This window comes from Nyctereutes procyonoides, unplaced genomic scaffold (assembly GCF_905146905.1).
Source record: "Nyctereutes procyonoides isolate TBG_1078 unplaced genomic scaffold, NYPRO_anot_genome, whole genome shotgun sequence".
Taxonomy (NCBI): Eukaryota; Metazoa; Chordata; class Mammalia; order Carnivora; family Canidae; genus Nyctereutes; species Nyctereutes procyonoides.
This window is the reverse complement of record NW_026575135.1, coordinates 7,673,010-7,696,123: the sequence shown is the minus strand read 5'-3', so window position 1 is coordinate 7,696,123 and position 23,114 is coordinate 7,673,010. Positions and strand designations below refer to the sequence as shown.

General features: G+C 42.0%; 1 protein-coding gene across 5 annotated transcripts in view; it reads right to left on the bottom strand.

Moving 5' to 3' along the window:
* SUSD1 (sushi domain containing 1) overlaps positions 1-23,114 on the bottom strand; it is a 130,910-nt gene that overhangs the window by 91,853 nt on the left and 15,943 nt on the right. For all 5 annotated transcript variants that reach the window (XR_008661409.1, XM_055301940.1, XM_055301941.1 and 2 more), the window contains exons 4-5: positions 11,839-11,991; positions 10,993-11,172 (exon numbers count right to left, since the gene is read on the bottom strand). Coding sequence is in view for 4 of the 5 variants with exons in the window: in XM_055301940.1 (XP_055157915.1) it covers positions 10,993-11,172; positions 11,839-11,991 (333 nt within the window). In the remaining variant the exon portion in view is untranslated. The remainder of the gene's footprint in view (positions 1-10,992; positions 11,173-11,838; positions 11,992-23,114) is intronic.

Sequence of the window (23,114 nt, the reverse complement as noted above, 5' to 3'; positions counted from 1 at the left end):
AACAACTTCCTCTGCCAAATCTTGTTTCCAACAGCTTTCCCAGAGCAAGACAGCTGCTGGAAATAGACTTACCCCTACATCTGTGAGATACCCTAAAGCTGCCTTAGTACTGTTGTTTAACCCCATAACACAGGGGACAGACCCAGGCCTGGGTCTGTCCTGGCACATGGCCATGTCACAGATATTCCCATCATGCTTAAGAGAGATCGCAGCCACTGCCACTTCTACTCAGACCAAATGGTACCCAAGAAAGCAGGCGACTACTCTTAAGAAATACTTCAAAACCAATCAACAGAGGCTGCAATAGGTGGTAATAAAAATATGGTTCTACACAAAATGCCCAAAGTTCTCAATATCACAAGGAAATAGTCCATTTAAAAACAGTTTCTATTCAAAGGAAAGGGAAAAATAAGGAGCACAAATCTGCATTAGATATGCATTAGGGGTGTTCATTTAAGCACACATTTCTCTAGCTAATTATATTATGAGGGAACAACATTTGGATATGTATCAGCAATACAGTCAACTAATTATGAACATGGCTGGAAATTTTTTTTAAGATTTATTTATTTATTTGACAGGAAGAGAGAGAGAGAGAGAGAGAGAGCACACAAGTTGGGGGAGGGGAAGATGGAGAGAATCCCCAGGCGGACTCCCTGATGAGCACAGAGCCCCATGGAGGGCTTGATCTCAGGACCCTGGGAACATGACCTGAGCTGAAACTGAGAGTCAGACACTTAACCGACTAAGCTACCCAGGTGCCCCCATGGCTGGGAATTTGTCTTTACTATCCTATTATCTGTGATTTTATTCAAATAATCAGCTTCAAAACAAGTCTCCTTAGGGGAGGGGGGATGTGCTGTGCCAGTTTCAAGGACCACATTCAGACTATAACTCTATTTCATATCTTGAAGGTAAAAATGTTTATCCACACTACTAGCTTTAATATTCTACCCAAGAAAATATTCCAGAAGGAAATCTATTTGATGAAAGGTATTGGCAATTTGTGGCATCTGGCTGTGTCGCCAATGTCATCCTCATTGGCTGCTTCTCATTATAAACATCAGCACGATAATGTGATTGATTTCAGAAATAACAGAATAATATAAGCTCCATCTAAAACTGTTTTAGAGACCAATAAATACCAAGCTGAGAAAGAAAAAAACAGACCAATAGTGTCCATAAATTGAGGCAGATGTTTTGCCAACTGCCAGGAGAATGAATGATAGACCTATTCCACATGCTGATATTGACTCAAAAAAAAGTCTTCCCAGAGAAATAAACTACTAGCCGGGGAGCTTTGGCAGAGGAGCAGAAACAAGTATGAAAACTAAAGAAAATCATATTAAAATCAGCTTTCATTTACACAACAATAACAGAAATGTCACTCTTGCACCTTAGAGTCAAAGCAGATTTACATATCACCTAGAGATCAGTGGGCTGTGGCAGGTTGTAAGGGTCCAAACAGTCTAGTGGATTAACACCAGAGTCTCCACTATATGTGTGTTCTAGATCAGATAATTCAGCAAGTAGACCTGTATTTTCTTCATTTGTAAAAATTTCCCTTTTCCCTCTTAATGGTAAGCTCTTCGTGCGCTATATCTACATCCCATATTTTTAGAATATCCCCTGCAATCATGTGTTATTAATATGATTATGAACATGAGTCCTTGTGATATATACACATAAGAATTATGGCCTAAGGAATGGGCTGAAAAACGTAACCGTAAGACAGTTTCACGCACTTTCTGGCATGCTCCTAAATTTGGCCACATGTAGTTAGAGCCTCATTCCAGGATCATTTGAGTCCTAAATTCCACATATCATCAATGTGGGGGGCTGGAATCTAGCATCTCGGTATGTGGCAACTTGCATTTAGAAAATGTTATTATGATCATCAAAGGAAAATAGGAGGGTTATACTATCCATGAAGCACATTCTCAAGGGTAGCTTATTAACTGCTGTAACTAAGCTAATGAGCTCATTAGTACCAAAAAGTCCACTCGCCCTTAAGGCAGCAGAAAAAAAAATAATAACTTTTTGATGTATTTGTAGTCTAGAGTCTTCCATGAACTTTAGCCTCGATAAACAATACATTTCCTTCAGATCGTATTCACAGAGGAAGCTCACCTGGAAGAAGAAAAAACTTTCCATTTCACATAACAACACTTATTGCCAACAACTGGTGTCTAGTATGAAAACAGCTAGAATCCGAAGACTTCAGAAACTGCAGGGCTGACAGGCTAGGGGAAAAAAATGAGTGCAGGGAAGAAAGAAAGAGTTTATCAGTGGATCCCTCATAAGGATCTTCCATTTGTAGAAGTGATAATGGTTGTTGAGACACTTTGAGCTGCACATGGATCTTTCTTTTCTCAAAAAATAACATTAAGGGGGAGGGGCAAGATGGCGGAAGAGCAGGGTCCCCAAATCACCTGTCCCCACCAAATTACCTAGATAACCTTCAAACCAACCTGAAAATTTACGAATTCGGCCTGAGATGTAAAGAGAGACCAGCTGGAATGCTACAGTGAGAAAAGTCCGCGCTTCTATCAAGGTAGGAAGACGGGGAAAAAGAAATAAAGAAACAAAAGGCCTCCGAGGGGGAGGGGCCCCGCGAGGAGCCGGGCTGAGGCCGGGGCGAGTGTCCCCAGGACAGGAGAGCCCCGTCCCGGAGGAGCAGGAGCTGCACCAACCTTCCCGGGCGGGCGGAAAGGGGCTCGCAGGGAGTTGGAGCAGGACCCAGGAGGGCGGGGATGTCCTCGGGCTCCCGGGGACACTAACAGACACCTGCAAGCGCAGGAGAGTGCTCCGAGCTCCCTAAGGGCTGCAGCGCGCACGGCGGGGACCGACCGGAGCAGCTCGGAGGGGCTCGGGAGCGGCTCCAGGGAGGGAGCTGCGGGGCGGGAGCGCGAATCCAACAGCGCAGGCCCCGGAGCACAGGGCGCCGGGACACAGCCCAGGATCCGGCCTCCCCCGGGACAGGCAGAGGCCGGGAGGGCCCAGGACAGCGAGGACGCTCCTGCCCGGAGCTGAGCAGATCAGCGGCCCCGCCCCGGAGCCTCCAGGCCCTGCGGACGGAGAGCTGAGAGCCCCGAGCCCCGTAGTTCCTGCGGAGGCTGAATCCAGGCTTCCAGAGCTGCCATAGCAACTGCGACTGTTCCTCCTGGGGCCCCACCGGGTAAACAACCCCCGCTGAGCCCTGCAGCAGGCAGGGGCAGAGCAGCTCCCCCAAGTGCTAACACCTGAAAATCAGCACAGCAGGCCCCTCCCCCAGAAGACCAGCTAGAGGGGCCAGTGATACTCCCCCGTGTTCCAATACAACTTGTTTCTGGCCACTCTGCACTGAGCAAAATGACTAGAAGGAAAACCTCAACTCAAAAGAAAGAATCAGAAACAGCCCTCTCTCCCACAGAGTTACAAAATCTGGATTACACTTCAATGTCAGAAAGCCAATTCAGAAGCACTATTATACAGCTACTGGTGGCTCTAGAAAAAAGCATTAAGGCCTCACGAGACTTCATGACTGCAGAATTTAGATCCAATCAGGCAGAAATTAAAAATCAATTGAATGAGATGCAATCCAAACTAGAAGTCCTAACGACGAGGGTTAACGAGGTGGAAGAACGAGTGAGTGACATAGAAGACAAGTTGATGGCAAGGAGGGAAACTGAGGAAAAAAGAGATAAACAATTAAAGAACCATGAAGACAGATAAAGGCAAATAAATGACACTCTAAGGGAAAAAAAACCTACGTTTAATTGGGGTTCCCGAGGGCGCCGAAAGGGACAGAGGGCCAGAATATGTATTTGAACAAATCCTAGCTGAAAACTTTCCCAATCTGGGAAGGGAAACAGGCATTCAGATCCAGGAAATAGAGAGATCCCCCCCTAAAATCAATAAAAACCGTTCAACACCTCGACATCTAATAGTGAAGCTTGCAAATTCCAAAGATAAAGAGAAGATCCTTAAAGCAGCAAGAGACAAGAAGTCCCTGACTTTCATGGGGAGGAATATTAGGGTAACAGCAGACCTCTCCACAGAGACCTGGCAGGCCAGAAAGGGCTGGCAGGATATATTCAGGGTCCTAAATGAGAAGAACACGCAACCAAGAATACTTTATCCAGCAAGGCTCTCATTCAAAATGGAAGGAGAGATAAAGAGCTTCCAAGACAGGCAGGAACTGAAAGAATATGTGACCTCCAAACCAGCTCTGCAAGAAATTTTAAGGGGGACTCTTAAAACTCCCCTTTAAGAAGAAGTTCAAGTAACTCTGAATGTGAATGGGCTTAATGACCCCATCAAAAGGCGCAGAGTTTCAGACTGGATAAAAAAACAGGACCCATCTATTTGCTGTCTACAAGAGACTCATTTTAGACAGAAGGACACCTGCAACCTGAAAATAAAAGGTTGGAGAACCATTTACCATTCAAATGGTTCTCAAAATATACCCTAAAAACTACAGAACACTTCTGAAAGAAATTGAGGAAGACACAAAGAGATGGAAAAATATTCCATGCTCATGGATTGGCAGAATTAATATTGTGAAAATGTCAATGTTACCCAGGGCAATTTACACGTATAATGCAATCCCTATCAAAATACCATGGACTTTCTTCAGAGACTTAGAACAAATTATTTTAAGATTTGTGTGGAATCAGAAAAGACCCCAAACAGCCAGGGGAATTTTAAAAAAAGAAAACCATATCTGGGGGCATCACAATGCCAGATTTCAGGTTGTACTACAAAGCTGTGTCCATCAAGACAGTGTGGTACTGGCACAAAAACAGACATATAGATCAATGGAACAGAACAGAGAACCCAGAAGTGGACCCTGAACTTTATGCTCAACTAATATACGATAAAGGAGGAAAGACGATCCACTAGAAGAAAGACAGTCTCTTCAATAAATGGTGCTGGGAAAATTGGACATCCACATGCAGAAGAATGAAACTGGACCACTCTCTTGCACCATACACAAAGATAAACTCAAAATAGATGAAAGATCTAAATGTGAGACAAGATTCCATCAAAATCCCAGAGAAGAACTCAGGCAACACCCTTTTTGAACTTGGCCACAGTAACCGGAGAAGGACAAACAGTGTATGTTCTCATTCATTTGGGGAATATGAATAATAGCGAAAGGGAATATAAGGGAAGGGAGAAGAAATGTGTGAGAAATATCAGAAAGGGAGACAGAACATAAAGACTTCTAACTCTGGGAAATGAACTAGGGGTGGTGGAGGGGGAGGAGGGTGGGGGGTGGGGGTGAATGGGTGGCGGGCACTGAGGGGTACACTTGACGGGATGAGCACTGGGTGTTATTCTGTATGTTGGTAAATTGAACACCAATAAAAATTAATTTATAAAAAAAAAAAAAATAAAAATAACATTAAAACTCTTCATCTGGGATCCCTGGGTGGCGCAGCGGTTTGGCGCCTGCCTTTGGCCCAGGGCACGATCCTGGAGACCCGGGATCGAATCCCACGTCGGGCTCCCGGTGCATGGAGCCTGCTTCTCCCTCTGCCTGTGTCTCTGCCTGTGTCTCTGCCTCTCTCTCTCTCTCTCTCTCTCTCTGTGGCCATCATAAATAAATAAAAAAAATAAATTAAAAAATAAAAATAAATAAAACTCTTCATCTTAATGCTCTACTTGTATTTAAATTGAAAACTAATAAATTAGGTAACATGAAAGTTGGAGAATTTTAGACCTTCTCCCTCTATGGTAGGAAGTTTCACAAAGATCTTACATTTTTGTCAGAAATACTACCTGCCACTACCCACTAGATTATGACCCTCTTATTATGATGGTGAATACATTTCTTGCTGATTCTCAAGCTCCCGCTTCACCACCCTGTGGTAGTCTCATAACCAGCAACCTCATTGATTCTGCACATTCAAATGACTCCAACCATTTTTTTTTATTTAAAGATTTTATTTATGTATTCATGAGAGACACAGAGAAAGAGGCAGAGACACAGGCAGAGGGAGAAGTGGGCTCCTCACAGGAAGCCTGATGTGGGACTCGATCCTGGACTCCAGGATTATGCCCTGAGCTGAAGGCAGATGCTCAACCACTGAGCCACCCAGGCATCCTGACTCCAACCATTTGTAAGTGACATGTTGTAATGGCACTTACTTGGCAAAAAGGATAACACAAGAGACTTGTTGCACGCACCCAGGAAGTCAATATGGTTCTCCTTAATGTTTTAAAAGATCAGTATGTGGTGTGGTACCAAAAAAAAAAAAATCTATTTCAAATAATTACCTGGAACACAAAAGATAAAAACACAAGATAGGTGTGCTGCCACTGTGTCGTCCTCTGTCACCCACAGCAGACAGCACGAGTCAATCACAGCACTCTTTGTGGCCAGGTCTAGATGTGAATCTTCTCCACACACCCCCTCCCCTCACCCCTGATAAAACTTCAGAGAAAGCAACACAACAAAATTTGTCTGCCGCCCTCTCACCTGAACGTCCTAATTTGTGTTCCAACTTACATCAAAACTTTTTCAAACACTGACAACTTTGCAGAGATGAGATTGAGCTCTATGAGAATCTCAAAAGATGAGGAGTTGACTCCAATACATATTCTTCTGGGTGGGCCGCAGACCACACCGTGTACTTCCACGCCCTTCTGCTTTTCCTCATCGCCTCCCATTTCCAGCACTCACAAGGGTCGCTTCAACATGGAATTTGCCTTCTAGAAAGTGCCTTGGGTTCTCATCTTAATACATAAACTAGCGACACAAGCTAATTCATTTCCTATCTCTGGTTCTTAATGGGATATGATACCCACCATTAGCTGTAAATACAATATATGTGAAATGAGAAATAAGCTAATAAACCACCTCACAAGGCATTTCTAAAGATCAGATGAGACAATGTTTATAGAAAACCACCTTGAAGGGTTGACTATCTTTAGAGAATCAGGCTCTACTATTAGACTTTAGAAACCATGTCTCATTCTTATCAACCAACTCAAAGGAGAAACTCTGCCTCTGCAATCAGCCCACAGGGCTGGGCTACCCATCTTTTGAGGGCCATATGTACAGATATAGGGAAAACCAGGAGTCAGCCCCAAGGCCTCACTCCTGGTTCATTAAAGCACAGAGATGTCATGCCAAGTGAGAAGCAAACGTGGAGATACAGAAGACAAAGTAAGAAGATGTGGAATCAGGAAAAGACATGAAGCTCGAGGGCTGAAACAAAAGAGGAGGCCAGGGTTTCAGCAGGGCTTGGCCACATGATAAATTGGGATGGCAGTTGAGGAGCTAACTCCATAATGTCTGCCATGGTCTGTGCCGCCTTTTGGAGGGGATTCAGGGTGCTTCCACAGGCCTTCAGTATGCTCTCAGGTATGCTAGGCACTGTGCCAGGGAGTGAGAGATCGTGCTAAGGAAGACACCATGCTTGCAGGGCTTCTAGATTCACAGTCCAGTAGGAGTGATATAAACCACACAAAGAATCATAAATCAGGTACTTACATATTGGGTACTAAGAAAGAGAACACTGTCACTCCTGACACTTTCAAGCTGAAACTTGAAATATGAGAAGGAGCTTGCTATGCCCAAAGCAGGGAGACTCCATCAACAAATGAGTGAATAAGCAAAATGTGGTGCATACACAGGATGAAATATTTCAGCCTTAAAAAAGAATGGAGTTCTCACTCTTGTTACAACATGGGTGAGCCCTGAAGACATTACGTACGCCAAGTGAAATAAGCCAGACATAAAAAGACAAATATCATACAAGCCCACACATATGAGGCACCTAGAACACAAATTTTCAGTGACAGAAATAGAATGAGGGCGGGCGGCTGGGGGACACAGGAGCGGGGAGTTATTGTTTAATGGCTACAGAGTTTCTGTTTGGGGTGATGAAAACATTCTGGACTTAGATAAGCGTGATGACTGGGCAACACTGTGAATGTACTTAATGCCACTGAATTGTGTACTTGGTGAAAATGATAAATTTTATATTACATATATTTTGCCACAATATAAAAAAAAAATTTAAGCTGGTTGGCAAGTAATGTAAGTAATGGGAGAAGCATATGCAAAGGCCCTGAAGCTGACAAAGCTTGACATGTTGGTTGGGAGAGAATGATAGCAGATGTAACCTACAGAAAAGCCAAAAAGGCCTATTGGCTTCAGAGGCCATGGTTAGAAGTTTGGATTTTATCTTGAAAGACAGATTTATTTTCTCCCCAGAACCCTCTACCCGGCCTACCTATCCTACAAAGCACTCCTCACCGCTCTCTCACACAGCAAGCAAACCTTGCAAAGGGAAGAGCACCCAAGTAGCCTCTTCCCTGGAAACCACCCTATTTCCCATCTTATCCATTCTTCTCACATAATATGTAGGAGTTCGTGATGTACCTGCGCTTTCTCTTCTCCCAGACCCCAGTTGTTCTTAGTCACAAGATCTATAGGATATCTAGCATCGGCCCTGGACTCTGGATTTATTGTTGATGACAACACAGTTGGAAGTGTTTCCTTCACTTTGCTTCTGGCTCGGCTGAATTTTAAAAATTTAAAATAAATTTTTTAAAAAATTTTCTTTAAGCTTCCACATACATTGTGCACCTTTTCTGAAAATTAAAAAAATCATAATAGAATAATAGGAAACACAAACTCGAGGTTGATTCCGACTTTTCCAGAGAGCTGATGGAAGGGTGGGATTGATGCTTCCATCTGCCCCTACCTAAGTCAGAACAGGGAGCCACAGAAGTCCTGGCATTAGAAGCTTTCCTTCTCACTTCTGGCTCTCACCCCTGAGGCCTGCTCAGATGGGGGCACATGTCACAGGGTCCTGGCCATGGCAACTGAGCCTCCAGGGTCACAGTAATGGGAAGAAGGCAAACAATGGGATCCACCAACAGTACCTTCTCTGATGGGGAAGTCTTGTCAATCGGCCACCAAAGGTGCATCTGTAACACACAGCTGCTCCCTCCCTGAGTATCTGCTCCTCAGCAACATCCAAGTTCACAGTTTGTCAGTGTTTTTAGTGGAAGTCCCAATTCCTGTGGCTTTATACCTCTGAGCTGAAAATACAGTGCCGGCTGGCATGCAGCCCAGATTCTGAAGCCCGAGGGATGATGAAGGATAAATAAGAAGGGGTGTGCTCAGAGGAGCAGACACAGCCTAGAGGAGCCAGTGGCCATGTGGGGAGGAGGTGGAGGGTGTCAGCAGGCAGACGGAGCAGTTATTAGACGAGGGAAAAAGGAAGTGAAGATCTTCCAAATAACAGTTCTTTGGGGAATGTAACAAGTACTCTTCTCTAAATTAACTTTCCCCATTCTCAGTCCAATAATCCAGATGACTACTAGTTCTCAAAGTCCCACAAACTCTATTATTGGGGTTTTCCTACATAAATCCTTAGGGAGTTCTTTGATATGCATTATGGCACATTTTAATTGAAGTTCTGCATTTAATTGATCCATTGAAAGATAATGTTAGAACTAAAATGTACTTTTAGAATTTCCTAGCCCCCCAGGATGATAATTAACTATTAAAATGTATTTAGAGCCTGAATCGCAAATCAGAACAGTGTTAAGAGTTAACTTAGCCAAGCATATCACTGAGATTTTCCGGCTACCCAATAAAGTCAATGAAAACTGTTTTCTTTTTTCCAAAATGGAAACAGCTTTGTTACTTTGTCTAATACATTTAAAACTCTTTGACTACAGAAAGAATATCAAATTTGAAAATCATCCAGGAACCCCCAAGGGAGTTACCACTGTTTATATTTTGCTGTATAACCTTCTAAACTTCTCTAAACATATACGTACATGAGTTTTTTAAAATTAATGTCATGTTATTCATATAGTTGATAACTCAGTAATAGACTGTTAGGACTAATTTATATCAATAAATATAATTTTCCAATGGAATTTTTATTGGCTGCATAATATTCCATTTCATTATATGTCATGATTTATTTAACCAGCCTCCTATTGATAGATATTTGGGATTGTTTCTAATTTTTCACTTACAAACAACTATAACTACAAAAAATTATAAAGATGAGTGTTTTTTTGCTTCTCTCTACAAAACAGTTTAAAAATCTAGGTAAAATGGATGATTTTCTAGGAATATGTAAATTACCAAAATGGATACCAAAAAAGGATAGGAAACTTAGACCAGTACAGGATTTTTTAAGATAACCCAAGGACTACCTCTCCAAAAAAGCCACATGCAGATAATTTGCAAGTGAAATCTCCCAAAGCTTTTAAAAGTCTATTTATAGTCCAGAGAATGAAGAAAGAAATTCTTTCACATCCTTTTTTTTAAATTTAGAATAATACTGACACCAAACCCAACCAAGATGGCATAGAAAAAAATAAAGTAAACCAATCTCGCTTCTGAATATCAATGTAAAATTTCTAAAGAAAATTTAGCAAATATAATCCAGATGAAAAGAATAATAAAATCCAAAGACCCAGAATCCATTCCAGATACTAGTATGTAAGACCATTATCTGCAAATAATATAACCTACCATATGACTTATTTAAAGCAGAAACATAGATGGCCACTTTAACACGTGTCTAAGAGAATGCATCGATATATAAAGTGCTTAAGAGCACTTGGCACATAGAACTGGATCAGTGTACATAAGAATATATAAGTAGATATCCATAGCATCAAAAGAGCCAAGACCACAAATGAACAATGAAAAACTAAAACCACTGCCATGAAAGTCATAAATAAGAAGACTCAAAATCAATACTACTATTTAAATTTTTGCTCTGAAAATACTAACCAAGTGGGTCAATCAAGAGAAACATAATTTTTATAAATATAGAAAAATAAAAGATGTTATTATTATTTGCAGAGGATAACTATTCCTAAAAATACCAAGAGAATACTAGAGACTAGGAACTCATCGGATCTCTTTAATGCATTCAGTATCCGAAAGAGAAAATCAGAGAGAAGTATGAAAACAATCTCAAAATGATGGAAGCTGGGAACCTGAACCTTTTGAAAACTCACCTTGACAATTTAATTTTGGGGACTCCCATGTGCCCGAGGCTGTGCAGCTTGAAACTGTATCTTCTGGACCACTGAAAAATCCTTCTTTGCAAGCATAACGAACCTGGCTGCCAAGCCTAGAAGTATAATTTCCTATGATCAAGCCATCTGGGACCTCAGGAGGGGTGCCGCAGTCTATTTCTGAAAATAAATTAACGTCAAATTCATTACTACGTGAATATGAATTTTCAAAATTCATCCTCTCTCTCTACCTCTACCCCATCATTCCCCTACCCCCATACACACACCTGAGAGGTATTTTACATAGACTGATTCATTTCCATTTGACTTCTGGGCATGTTTCCAACAACTGTCTTTATTCAATCTTCTGGCCTTCCATAGGGAATAGCATCTGTACAAGCACAAAGCTGATGGAATTTGGCAATCAACCTTCACTAATTCACACTAGTTAAAAAGAAGTCTAGCCCAGTAAAGTAGAAAATTTGAACTGCAAAATACCTTCCTATATATGGCTTTGTCGTTTCCAGAGTCACTTTTCTGCTGCTGGTCTTTACCAGATCAGCTATGTTTACTACCTAAAATCACGTTTTAATAGGAGACTATCTATTAACTGCTAACAATCCTGGAAGGTTACTAATTGTAGCTTTCAAAAAAAAATGTAAGATAGCCAACCCCTTCTACCTTGTGTTATTGGATTTCACAAGTTGTACAGACACGCAAAGGAATAGATAATCTCCGCTCACATCCCCAACACAGACGCTGTGGACCCAGGCTCAGAGCAGGAGAAAGTCCTCTAAGACCAGAATCCCAGTTTCAAAAAAGCTTCCTTCTCTGGCAGAAACCCACCTGTGCATGATGTGGCGTCTCTGGTCGGGTGGAAAGGCTCGGGCCCATTCTTTGGCAGGTATCCATCCATACAGTAGCATTTGAAGCTTCCATGAGTGTTCACACACCGTCCTCCATGCCTGCACAGGCCGGAAACCTCACACTCATCTATGTCTTGAGACCCAGATACAAGAAGGGAGAGAAAAACAGAAAAAGGGGAAACACAGGGGCAGGGGGGAGTATTGGAACAGCCAGTTCTCACATTCTCAATCTACCCTTACAAAAATGGATGCATTTGTTTGCAATGGCATCATGAATTTTATTTCATTCCTCAAAGGTTCTTTTCATATACCCTTTATACCATTGGCACTAAAAGGTTTTCAATAAATCCTTGTCAGGATATTTTGGAAATTTACAAAAACCAATGACCATCACCAACTATCTGACACCCAACAAAACAAGCCCAAAAAAACAATGCTGAAAAAAATTCAATCACTACAAAGTAAGGATGGCCTCCACCTCATATTAAAATACCTGAAGGATGGGGTGCCTGAGTGGCTTAGCCTGTCAAGCATCAGGCTCTTGGTTTCAGCTCAGGTCATGATCCCAGAGTTGTGAGATCAAGCCCCTCCTCGGGCTCCATGCTGGGCGTGGAGCCTGGTTAAGATTTTCTCTGTCTCTCTCCCTCTCCCTCTGCCCCTCCTCTGTCCTTCTCTTAAAAAAAAATAGCTGAAGTAGAACTCCAAATATAAAACAATTTAAACCAGAGTGAAAAATTCTTTCTAGCTCCTGGGCATGGAATGGTGAGGCAGGTAGTATAAGAGGAAACTCCAGAAGGGTCTCATTATTTTTACCGAGATTATAAGAATTTATGATAAACTTCAATAAGAAAAAGACTATGCCCCTTGGCAGACTTTTCCCCTAAACTAAAGATTACCAAAAGCATTAGGTACAGGGGTAAAAACCACACAGTAATTCAGAGACTGGATTACTCACTCTGCCAATTAGCAGATTTTTTCCCCCAGGAATGGCTTAGAGAACAACACTAAAATTTCAGGAACTCCATCAGAGCTACACACACACGAATTTCACCTAAAGGAAAAAATACCTTAAGTGAAATGGGACTTATCCCAGGACACTTGCAAGAACCATGGTGGGGGGTTAGGAGGCAGGGGAGCAAGAGATGAGCGAGACTGAAGAAAACCTGGTGGTTACCAGGCTCTGGGATTTTAAAGGCCAGTTATTTTGGAAGGACCAGTATAAAGTGGCCAATATTCTATTTTGCCAGGAAAGAGTGTTTGGTTTTGTCTTGTTTTTTCTAAAACCTACACTAACACCATAATTTTACAAAAAAAGGAAGAACATAATATCAGAACCCTTTTAAATTTGTTTCTGCCTTTATTAAAATTCACTATATTCTCCTGTTTGTTTGTTTGTTTCTGGTCGTGGCCCAATGGACTCCTCATCACTCACTAATCATTGTTTAGGAGCCAGTAATTCATTTAAATCCTGAAAGAGGCCCTACAAGCTACCAATTCTGATCAACCTACATCTTACTGCAGCAAATTTGGGGGGAAATCTGGGAGATCATCACTACAGATGGTGGCCACTTCTTAGGGAGTCAATAGTGGAATCCATCTCTTCTCCCCTTGGGTTGGTCTGGAGACTTGCTTAAGACAATAAAATGCAAAAGTTAACCCTGTGCCTGCTCTGAACTTAACCGTGGAGATGACTGGTAGCTTCCTCTATCCCCCTGTTGGAACACAGTGGCCATGCTGTAAGGAAATCCACACTATCATGCTTGGGAGAGAAGCCATTCAGGGGATACCCTCAAATTGAGACACCACATGGAAAACTAAGGTGTCCTGGCCAACAGTCAGCATCAAGGCCCTAGGATGTAGAAGCAGCCTTCTTTTACCTACCAGCCCAGCCCAGCCGCCAACTGAATGTTTCCACATGAGTGAGACAAGCACCTAGCCATGGAACTGTGAGTAATAATAAAGTGCTGTTTTAAGCCATTCAGTGGAGCCGAGCAGGGGGTGGGGCAGGGAGTACCATTATAATAGATGACCAGAACACTCTGGACATATGAAGAGATGCGGAAGTCCAAATGAGTTTAAGAGGATACTGTAATCAAGGTGCCTGGCTGGCTCAGTCAGGACAGTGTGACTCTTGATCTCAGGGTTGTGAGTTCAAGTCCCATATTGGGTATAGAGATTACTTAAAAATATTTAAAAAAAAAGAAGATATTGTAATGAATACAAAAAGAGGGGAACTCCTGAAGAAACAATGAGATTCTGGAAATTAAAAATAAAATATGAATGTCAAAAATAAAAAACCAATAGAGGCATTGAACCCAATAGAGGTTGGTCACTGCTAAAAACTAAATTTGCAAATTCCAACTTGGCAAACGCTCCAGAGCACCTGGGTGGCTCAGTGGTTGAGCATCTGCTTTCAGTTCAGGGTGTGTTCCCAGGGTCCTGGGATCAGGTCCCAAATTGGGCTCCCTGAGGGGAGCCTGCTTCTCCCTCTGCCTGTCTCTGCCTCTCTCTCTGTATCTCTCATGGGTAAATAAATAAAATCTTTAAAAAAATTCTCCAGAAACATATAGAAAAAGAAATTATATGAGGCAGAAGCTATAGGACAGTAAACAATATGAGACCAGATCCAAAAGATGTAAAATTCCTTTAAGAGGAATTGTAGGGGGTACCTAGGTGGCTCAGTCGGGTAAGTGTCCAACTCTTGGTTTTGGCTCAGGTCATGATCTCAAGGTCATGGGACTGAGCCCTGAGTCAGGCTCTGTGCTCAGCGCAGAGTCTGCTTGAAATTCTCTCTAGCTCTGCCCCTCCCGCTCATGCTCTCTCTCTCTCTCTCAATCTCTTAAATAAATAAATAAATAAATCTTTTAAAAAGCTAATATCAAAGGAAAAATTTCCTCTGCTTATGTATTCACATCCAAACAGCCTTTTGAGGGGATCTCTGGGTGACTCAGTGGTTTAGCGCCTGCCTTCAGCTCAGGGCGTGATCCTGGGGTCCCGGGATCAAGTCCTGCATCGGGCTCCCTGCATGGAGCCTGCTTCTCCCTCTGCCTGTGTCTCTGCCTCTCTCTCTCTGTCTCTCATGAATCAATAAATAAAATCTTAAAAAGGAAAAAACAGCCTTTTGAGGCAACAGACATTAATGTTGAAAAGTGAAAATCATTCTGAATTTCATGGATTAAAAGAAAAATCTCTGAAAACAGGAGAGGAAGAAATGATAATCTATAATGAAGAGTAAACCAACCTGACCTAGGACTTTTTGTCTGAAACACCAAATAGGAATGGAATAATATTTACAGAGTTCTAAGGAAAAGGAAGCAAGCATAGTACTATATTTAAGTCAAGGAATGACACTTTAGAACATGAAGGATCTCAGAAATTATATTATTGACATTTCTTTTTTTTAATCTTTTTTTAACCTGTTTTCTTAATCATTTTTTTTTAAGTTGGCTGCACAGCCAGCACGGAGTCCAATGCAGGGCCTGAACTCAGAACAGTGAGATCAAGACCTGAGCCGAGATCAAGAGTCGAATGATCAACCAATTGAGCCACCCAGGTAACCCCTGACATTTCTTTTCTGAAAAAGATTTTTTAAAGTATTCAAGCCAGTGAAAAACATCAGGATAAATAATGTCAAGAAAGGGGGAAACATAATTTAAAAAAAAACAAACAACACAACAAAATGAAATGAAACCAACAAAAACTCAGTTAAACAATTGTTGCTAATAGAATCATGTAGTTTTGGGTATTAACAGAGGATTCTTAAAATATATTTTTAGATTCATCTCCCAGCCTGCCCATCTGCCTCAGACTCCTCAAAAGACAGTGAGTGAATAAATGGATTTTTTGGTAGACTTCTGGTACTGGCAGTGCCAATCCTACAGGGCAAAAATGTGGTTAGGTAGTGATGGTATGGAAAAGACTTAGAGTTTCTAGATACTGATCAGCTCTGTATGAGTCACTGAAGTCATTAATCAGTTTGCTTTGTGTCCAGTCATTCAACAACCTAATAACAATGATTGTTATAATGAGAGCTAATCACAATGACTCCTGTATGACATCCTGTGCATGCCAGCCACTGTTCTAACACTTCACCACTTATTACTAATTATTTTCAACTCATTCCTCACAATAATCCCATCAGGAAGATGCTATTATTATTCCCATTTTACAGAGGAAGTAAGTGAAGCAGAGAGTGGGTTAGTAGCTGCGCTGAAGTCACCCAGATCAAGTGGTGGGAAAGTCAGAGCTTGAAACCAGATACCTGACTCCAGGACCATACCCTTAACCACTAGCCACACTGTGGCTCCCATTACAATTGGACTGGACCATCATCCAACCAATAATTCCATCCTGTCCACAGGCATTGTCGAAGATATCAATTGTCTTAACGAAGTCTGGAAGTACCTATCACCTATCCCTGAGATGAGCATGACGTGATTTTTTTACTTTTAATGAGCTGCTACCTCTCAATGTTCACAAACCATCACTCTTCTAACCTATTCTAGAATCTTGGCTGGGTAAACATGTTTAGTTCATTAGAATAACTTCTCCAAGTGGTGGATTCCATGGGGGCTCCAAGGTCATAACATGTTTGCTTGTGAACGAGAAACATTCTGAGCAACTCAGCAACCGGATTAACATATTTAACTAATCAAGGGGGAAATTCTCTTTTGTCCTATTGTATATACAGGACTATTTAACTTTATCCACAGCCAGAACAATTCCTTACCAGAAAGTAGCAAAACTGAGCAGGACACGATGACCTGATCCCAGGGCCCCGGTGTTCTGTATTTACTCCTTTCATCTAATAGCCTCAGTTTGAAAGTCAAACAGACCCAGGTTTGAGAACTGATTTGGCTACTTGCTAGATATATTAAGGTTCCTTAACCTTTCTAAAGCCCTTTTGTAAAATGAAGCTAATTAGGTCTTCAACACATGTTGGCTAATACATGAATGGGCCTTGCCTTTCTATGGACTCAGTTCTCCCTGGAGCACAAGCCACTCCCCCAGAGCCTGCACTTGCCCCTCAGTGTGACCATGAGCAATGCTCACACACACACACACACACACTCAGGGCTTTCCTGGCTTCAGTCTGGGGAGTGGCCACCTGGTTTGCCCCACTGGATGTGAATGCTCTAGGGCAGAATCAGAAGACCCATCTGGGGGACCCTGAGCTAGAACAGGAGTGTCAAAGAGGCAAGAGTTTAGCTTTGGCAGGCGAGCCAGAGAGGCAAGTCTGAGAACGTGCAAGCCCTTGCCTGGAGAAGCCTTGAAAATCTGAAGAATCAGAATGGACTCGGTGAGAAAAGTGCACTGAAGAAATTTCACATTAATTCAAAAGCTCTCACACTCTGCGCTTCTCCATATACCCAGCTAAGGATCAGTTCCTTCCAACTCCATGCAGGTGAGATGAAAATTATTTCCTCACATCTTGGAAAGTCATGTCACTGGGTTTTTTCCTGGCATCTTGCCTTCCTCAAATGGCAAGTTCAGCCAAGAAGCCTACTTCTTAAGAAGCCACATTTAGAGGGACACAAACACCCATTTAAAATCAAGACTGGGGCAACCCGGGTGGCTCAGCAGTTTAGCGCCGCCTTCAGCCCAGGGCATGATCCTGGAGACCCGGGATCGAGTCCCGCGTCGGCTCCCTGAGCGGGGCCTGCTTCTCCCTCTGCCTGTGTCTCTGCCTCTCTCTCTCTCTCTGTGTCTCTCATGAATAAATAAATGAAATCTTTAAATAATAAATAAATAAATAAATAAATAAATAAATAAATAAATAAATAAATAAATAAATAAATAAAATAAAGACTGGTAAACTCACATCATTCATTGCTCATATCCAGTGCTGGCAAGGATGTGAAGAAATGAAGACCTTCATGAAATGATTAGTGAGAGAATACTGGTGTGACCTTGTTGGAAGACATTCTGTACTGCAAAGTAACAATGCAAAGGTAGACCTTTGACACAGAAATTATTTTCCAGAATTTATAACAAAGAGATAATTATCTGTAAGGATGTAGGTAAAAGGATGTTCATTATAGCATTTCTTATGATAGAAAAAAACACACGCCCAAAACAAACAAAAAAAAAAAGAGAAAAACCATGATAGGGGAAAAAATAATCAGTTAAGTAACATACTATTAAGTAACATAGTACAGCCACATAATAAATTCCATGTAATTAATGGTAAAGGTATTATATATCAATCTCTATATTAACTTTCAAGTGTTATAATTTATATTTTAAAAGTACTGATCTAAAAATAAATAAATAAATAAATAAATAAATAAATAATACTGATCTTTTTTTTTTTTTAAAAAGATTGATTTATTTGAGAGAGAATGGGAAAGAGGGGCAGAGGGAGAGAATCAGGCAGATCCCTGCGGAATGTGGAGCCCAACTCAGGGCTCAATGTCACAGCCCATGAGATCAGGACCTAAGCTGAAATCACGAGTCAGGGATCCCTGGGTGGCTCAGTAGTTTAGCGCCGCCTTCGGCTCAGGGCGTGATCCTGAGGACCCAGGACTGAGTCTCACATCAGGCTCCCTGCATTGAGCCTACTTCTCCCTCTGCCTGTGCCTCTGCCTCTGTGTGCGTGTGTGTGTGTCTGTCATGAATAAATAAATAAAATCTTTTAAAAAATTATGAAATCACAAATCAGACACTTAACCAACTGAGCCACCCATGCGTCCCCCAAAAATGTACTGACCTTAAGTGTATAGAGTTCGTGAGTTGTGAAAATCTCGTACAACCATGGGGCCAACATCCAAAACAAGAGATAAAACATTTCCATCATCCAGCAAGTTTCCTCATGTTTCTTCCCAGCCAATCCTCCCCTCCCCTTAAACAATCACCTTTATTTAAAAAAAAAAAAAAAAAAGGAAGAAAGATTTTACTTTTAAGTAAAATCTCTATACCCAACATGGGGCTCGAACTCACAACTCTAAGCATCACACACTCCACCAACTGACCCAACCAGGTGCCCCAAAAAAACACCTTCTAATTTCTATCACTATAACTTATTTTTGCCTGTATTTCATATAAATGGACTCTCATTGTGCACATTTTTGTGAAGGGCATCTTCTATTCAACATAATGTCTTTGACAATTGCTCCTTGTTGTGCATGTATCAATAGAGAGTTCCTCTCCTTGGTGAGTAGTACTCCACTCCAGGAATGCACCAAACTTGTTTATCCATCCTCCCATTGATTGGACATTTGGGGTCTTTCCAGTTTAGATATTATGAACATTTGTTTTTGTTTTGTTTTATTTTTTAAAGATTTATTTATTTATTAATGAGAGACAGAGAGAGAGAGAGAGGCAGAGACATAGGCAGAGGGAGAAGCAGGCTCCTCACAGGGAGCCCGATATGGGACTCAATCCCAGATCCTGGGATCACGCCCTGAGCTGAAGGCAAATGCTCAACTGCTGAGCCACCCAGGTGTTCCTATCACGAACATTTGTGTGCAAGTCTTTGTGAACATATATTTTCATTTCTCTTGAGCTATATAGATTTTCTTAAAGATTTTTTAAAGATTTCCTTATTTATTTGAGAGAGAGAGCTAGAGTGAGTGGGTCTAAGAGGGACAGAGGGAGAGAATCTTCATGCAGACTCCCCACTGAGTGTGGAACCCAACGCAGGGCTCAGTCTCACAACTCATGAGATCATGACCTGGGCCAAAACCAAGAGTTGGATGTTTAACCAACTGAGCCATTCAGGTGCCCCTTTAAGATTTTAATTTTAAGTAACCTCTACTCCCAGCATAGGGCTTGAAGTCACAACCCTAAGATCAAGAGTCACATGCTCTACAAACTGAGTCAGGCAAGTGCCCCCTATATTTATTCTTACTGAAATGGAAAGATCATGTGCTGTGACTAAAATAACTTCCGTCTTCTCTTCATGGAGTTACATGTAGAGAAAACAGTATCACGTGTTACGGAAATAAAATATCATATAGTGGGACAATGTATGTTTACATGTTATTAATCTAAAATTATGATTGCAGGGGCACCTGGGAGGCTCAGCCAGCTGAGGGTCTGACTCTTGATCTTGACTCAGGTTGTGATCTCTGGGTCGTGGGATCAAGCTCCACATCAGGCTCCAAGCTCAGCATGGAGTCTGCTTGTCCCTTTCCCTCTTCCTCTGCCCCTCCACTCACTCCCTGCCCCTATATAAAATAAATAAATAAAATCTTTAACTATATATAAATAAATAAAATATAAATATGATTGCAGTACATATGCATACAGGCATCTTAAAAGAGATTTACTGGGCACCTGGGTGGCTCAGTCGATTAAGTGTCCGCCTCCTGATTTCTGGTCAGGTCATGATCTCAGGGTTGTGAGATCAAATCCCACAAGGGGCTCCGGCTGGGCACAGAGCCTGCTTAGGATTCTCTCTCTCCCTCTCTCTCTTTCTCTCTGCCCTCCCCCAACCCTCTTAAAAAAAAAAAGAACTTTCCCAAAATATTAAGCATTGCAACCTCTGAATTAATATGATTTTTTTGCCCTTTATGCTTTTGCGTAACTGCTTGACCACTCTACGTGAGTATGTGATTTTTTTTAATAAATGGAAGAAACAAAGCTATATTCTTAGGGGGAAAAACACTGACTTATTCTTCTGTCTGTTTTAGGAAGAACAATCATAGATCATCACAATCTGAATTTTATGACCCAATTATCTTTATCCCAGAGCTCTATCCTAGGGTAACAGCTCTATTCTTCTTGACACATAACCTTTTAAATTTTTTTTTAGATTTTATTTATTTATTCGTGAGAGACACATAGAAAGGTGCAGAGACACAGGCAGAGAGAGAAGTAGACTCCTCAAGGGGAGCCTGATGCAGGACCTGATCCCAGGACCCCAGGATCACCACCCAAGCCAAAGGCAGATGCTCAACCACTGAGCCACCCAGGTGTCCCTTGACATAGAACCTTTGCTGAAGCAATAGCTGAATACATGGAGAGCCATTTCCAAGGTCATGCTCATAGAGGCACTAGTCATGAGCAAAGAGCCTGAAGACAAAGGGCTACCCACTTCCTTCACAATCTTGCCAATATTGATAGGTTGCTTAGGAAAACCTGTTTTATAGATGCTTCAAAGCTCTTGTCCCAATTACCCCTCCCAAAACTTTAAATTAGTGGAGCAAAAAAGAACCATGTGTCCAAATTTTACTACACTCAACAGGGCCTTGGGAAGCGAGAGGCAAGAGTGAAGTGTGGGCGGCATGCTCCTCCACTCCCCAAGAAAAACAACAGTGCCTTAGTCAAGGCCGCTAGCATTTAAGGGAAGGGTGCTTTGCTTTAACCATCTTCCAATTCGGAATCTTTGGCCTCTCTTTCCTTCCTAGGAACTGGAGCAGTAGCGAGGGCCTGAAGCCATCACCCACCACCATGAGAGACCTAAGCAGGTGTTAGGGGAATCCCACAGGGAAAGTAATCAAGAAGCCACTGGTTATGAGCAGAGCTCTGGAGAGGCGGAGAATAAGGACTCCCCAGTGCACTCTTCCTTAGGTTCATCTTTCCCTGTTCCCTCCTTCTTTCAAAGCAGTAAAACATGACACTTTGGAATAAAACCCAGCTAAAACAAAGGATCGGGATTTGGGGAACAGAATCCCATATGGAGAGAGCACTGGAGAAACCTCAGGACAGCTGCAAGCCCATTGAGCAATACCCCACACAGAGCCAGCGGAACCTCAGTGGGACCACACATCGTGTCGGAGTCTACAGCAGGCTGCTCCAGGACCTGAAAGAACTGGGCAGCTGAGAAGCTTGTGAGCCAAGGCTCACATGGAAAACAGGTTCCTGACCTGGGAGGCCAACAGGCCGGTCTTGGCAGGGATAGGGATTCACACCTAGGAATGAAAGTGTTTACTTCACCACAGGCAGATCTATGTGAAGCAGGCTCTCAGTAGAAGGTTCCAGAAACTGATGAATGGCAAGGCATTCACTGCCTCTAGGTCCTCTTTTTTTTTCCCCCTTCCCATTTCCCCATATCCTAGTCAAGGCTGAAATACTGTTACATTTCCCTAGAAGAAATGGCATCAGGCCCCTGATGCAGGAAATGAGCTGACGAAAAAGAAGGTTGTAGCTGCCATCTGAGTCGAGATGGATTCCCAAGACTTGGGGAATTCAAAGGCATTTTGCAGTTTTCTTTCTTTCTTTCTTTCTTTCTTTCTTTCTTTCTTTCTTTCTTTCTTTCTTTCTTTCTTTCTTTCTTTCTTTCTTTTTCTATTTTTTTTTCTTTTTTTTTTTTTTAATTTTGCAGTTTTCAGCAGACATGGTACGGCCATGCTCCTTGGAGCCACACTGGTAGGGAGATGACAGTCCCAGGCCTAGTCCCACATCAGTTCCCTTTCTCCCCACCCACCCTCACACTGCAAGTGCCACAGAGCTTCTTCATCTGCAAAATTTCCATGATCCCCAGAATTTGTTTGGGGACAGCCCTGGGGGCCGGGACATCTGCCCCTAAAACTCATTCCTCATCTCTCGTTGGTGACATCCAAAGAGGCCTACGTGCAACCAGCTCCTGAATTTGGCTTGAACTCTGCAAAGTACAATCCACACCCAGTTGCAGGAGTGCTTGGAATTCATGGAACTAGGACTCATATCCTGTGGTTCCAGACAAACACTGGATAACTGCTGATACCCCAAAACTTGCTAAAGCCTCTGCCCCAGCTAAAAAGTCCACTGATGTTTCTGTGGCAACTGTAATGCTGATAGAAACTCAGTATCATTGAGAAAAGTCCATCAGCTTTTACAAAGTGATAACTGGAAACCTCAAAAGGAAAGGTCATGAGGATGATTGACAACAGATGTTGGGGCTTCTTTTGAGGTGACGGAGATATTCTAAAATTAGATAGTGGTGATTATTCCACAACTTTGTGTATACTATAAACCACTGAATTGTATACCTTCAAAGAGTGAATTTGATGGTATGTGAATTATATCTCATTAAAAAAAGTCACTAAATAATTACAAGAAGTAGAAGAAATAGAAGCAGAGCCAAGATTAGGATTTTGTTCCAGGAAGACTGGTTCTTACTAGGCTGACATCTATTTGGCTCTTGCATAAAATATTTCTCACTTCTCCTCCTTCTCATTTTTTTAAAGTAAAACACATCCTTGGGAACTAGAGTGATATACGCAGTTATAGAAGTTTTTCCCAGCAGACTCTCATAGCCTCTGAAAACACAATTTCGGGTATCATGTCCTCCGGAAAGTTCCCTGATCCCTTCCCAGCTTCCAAGATAAGAGT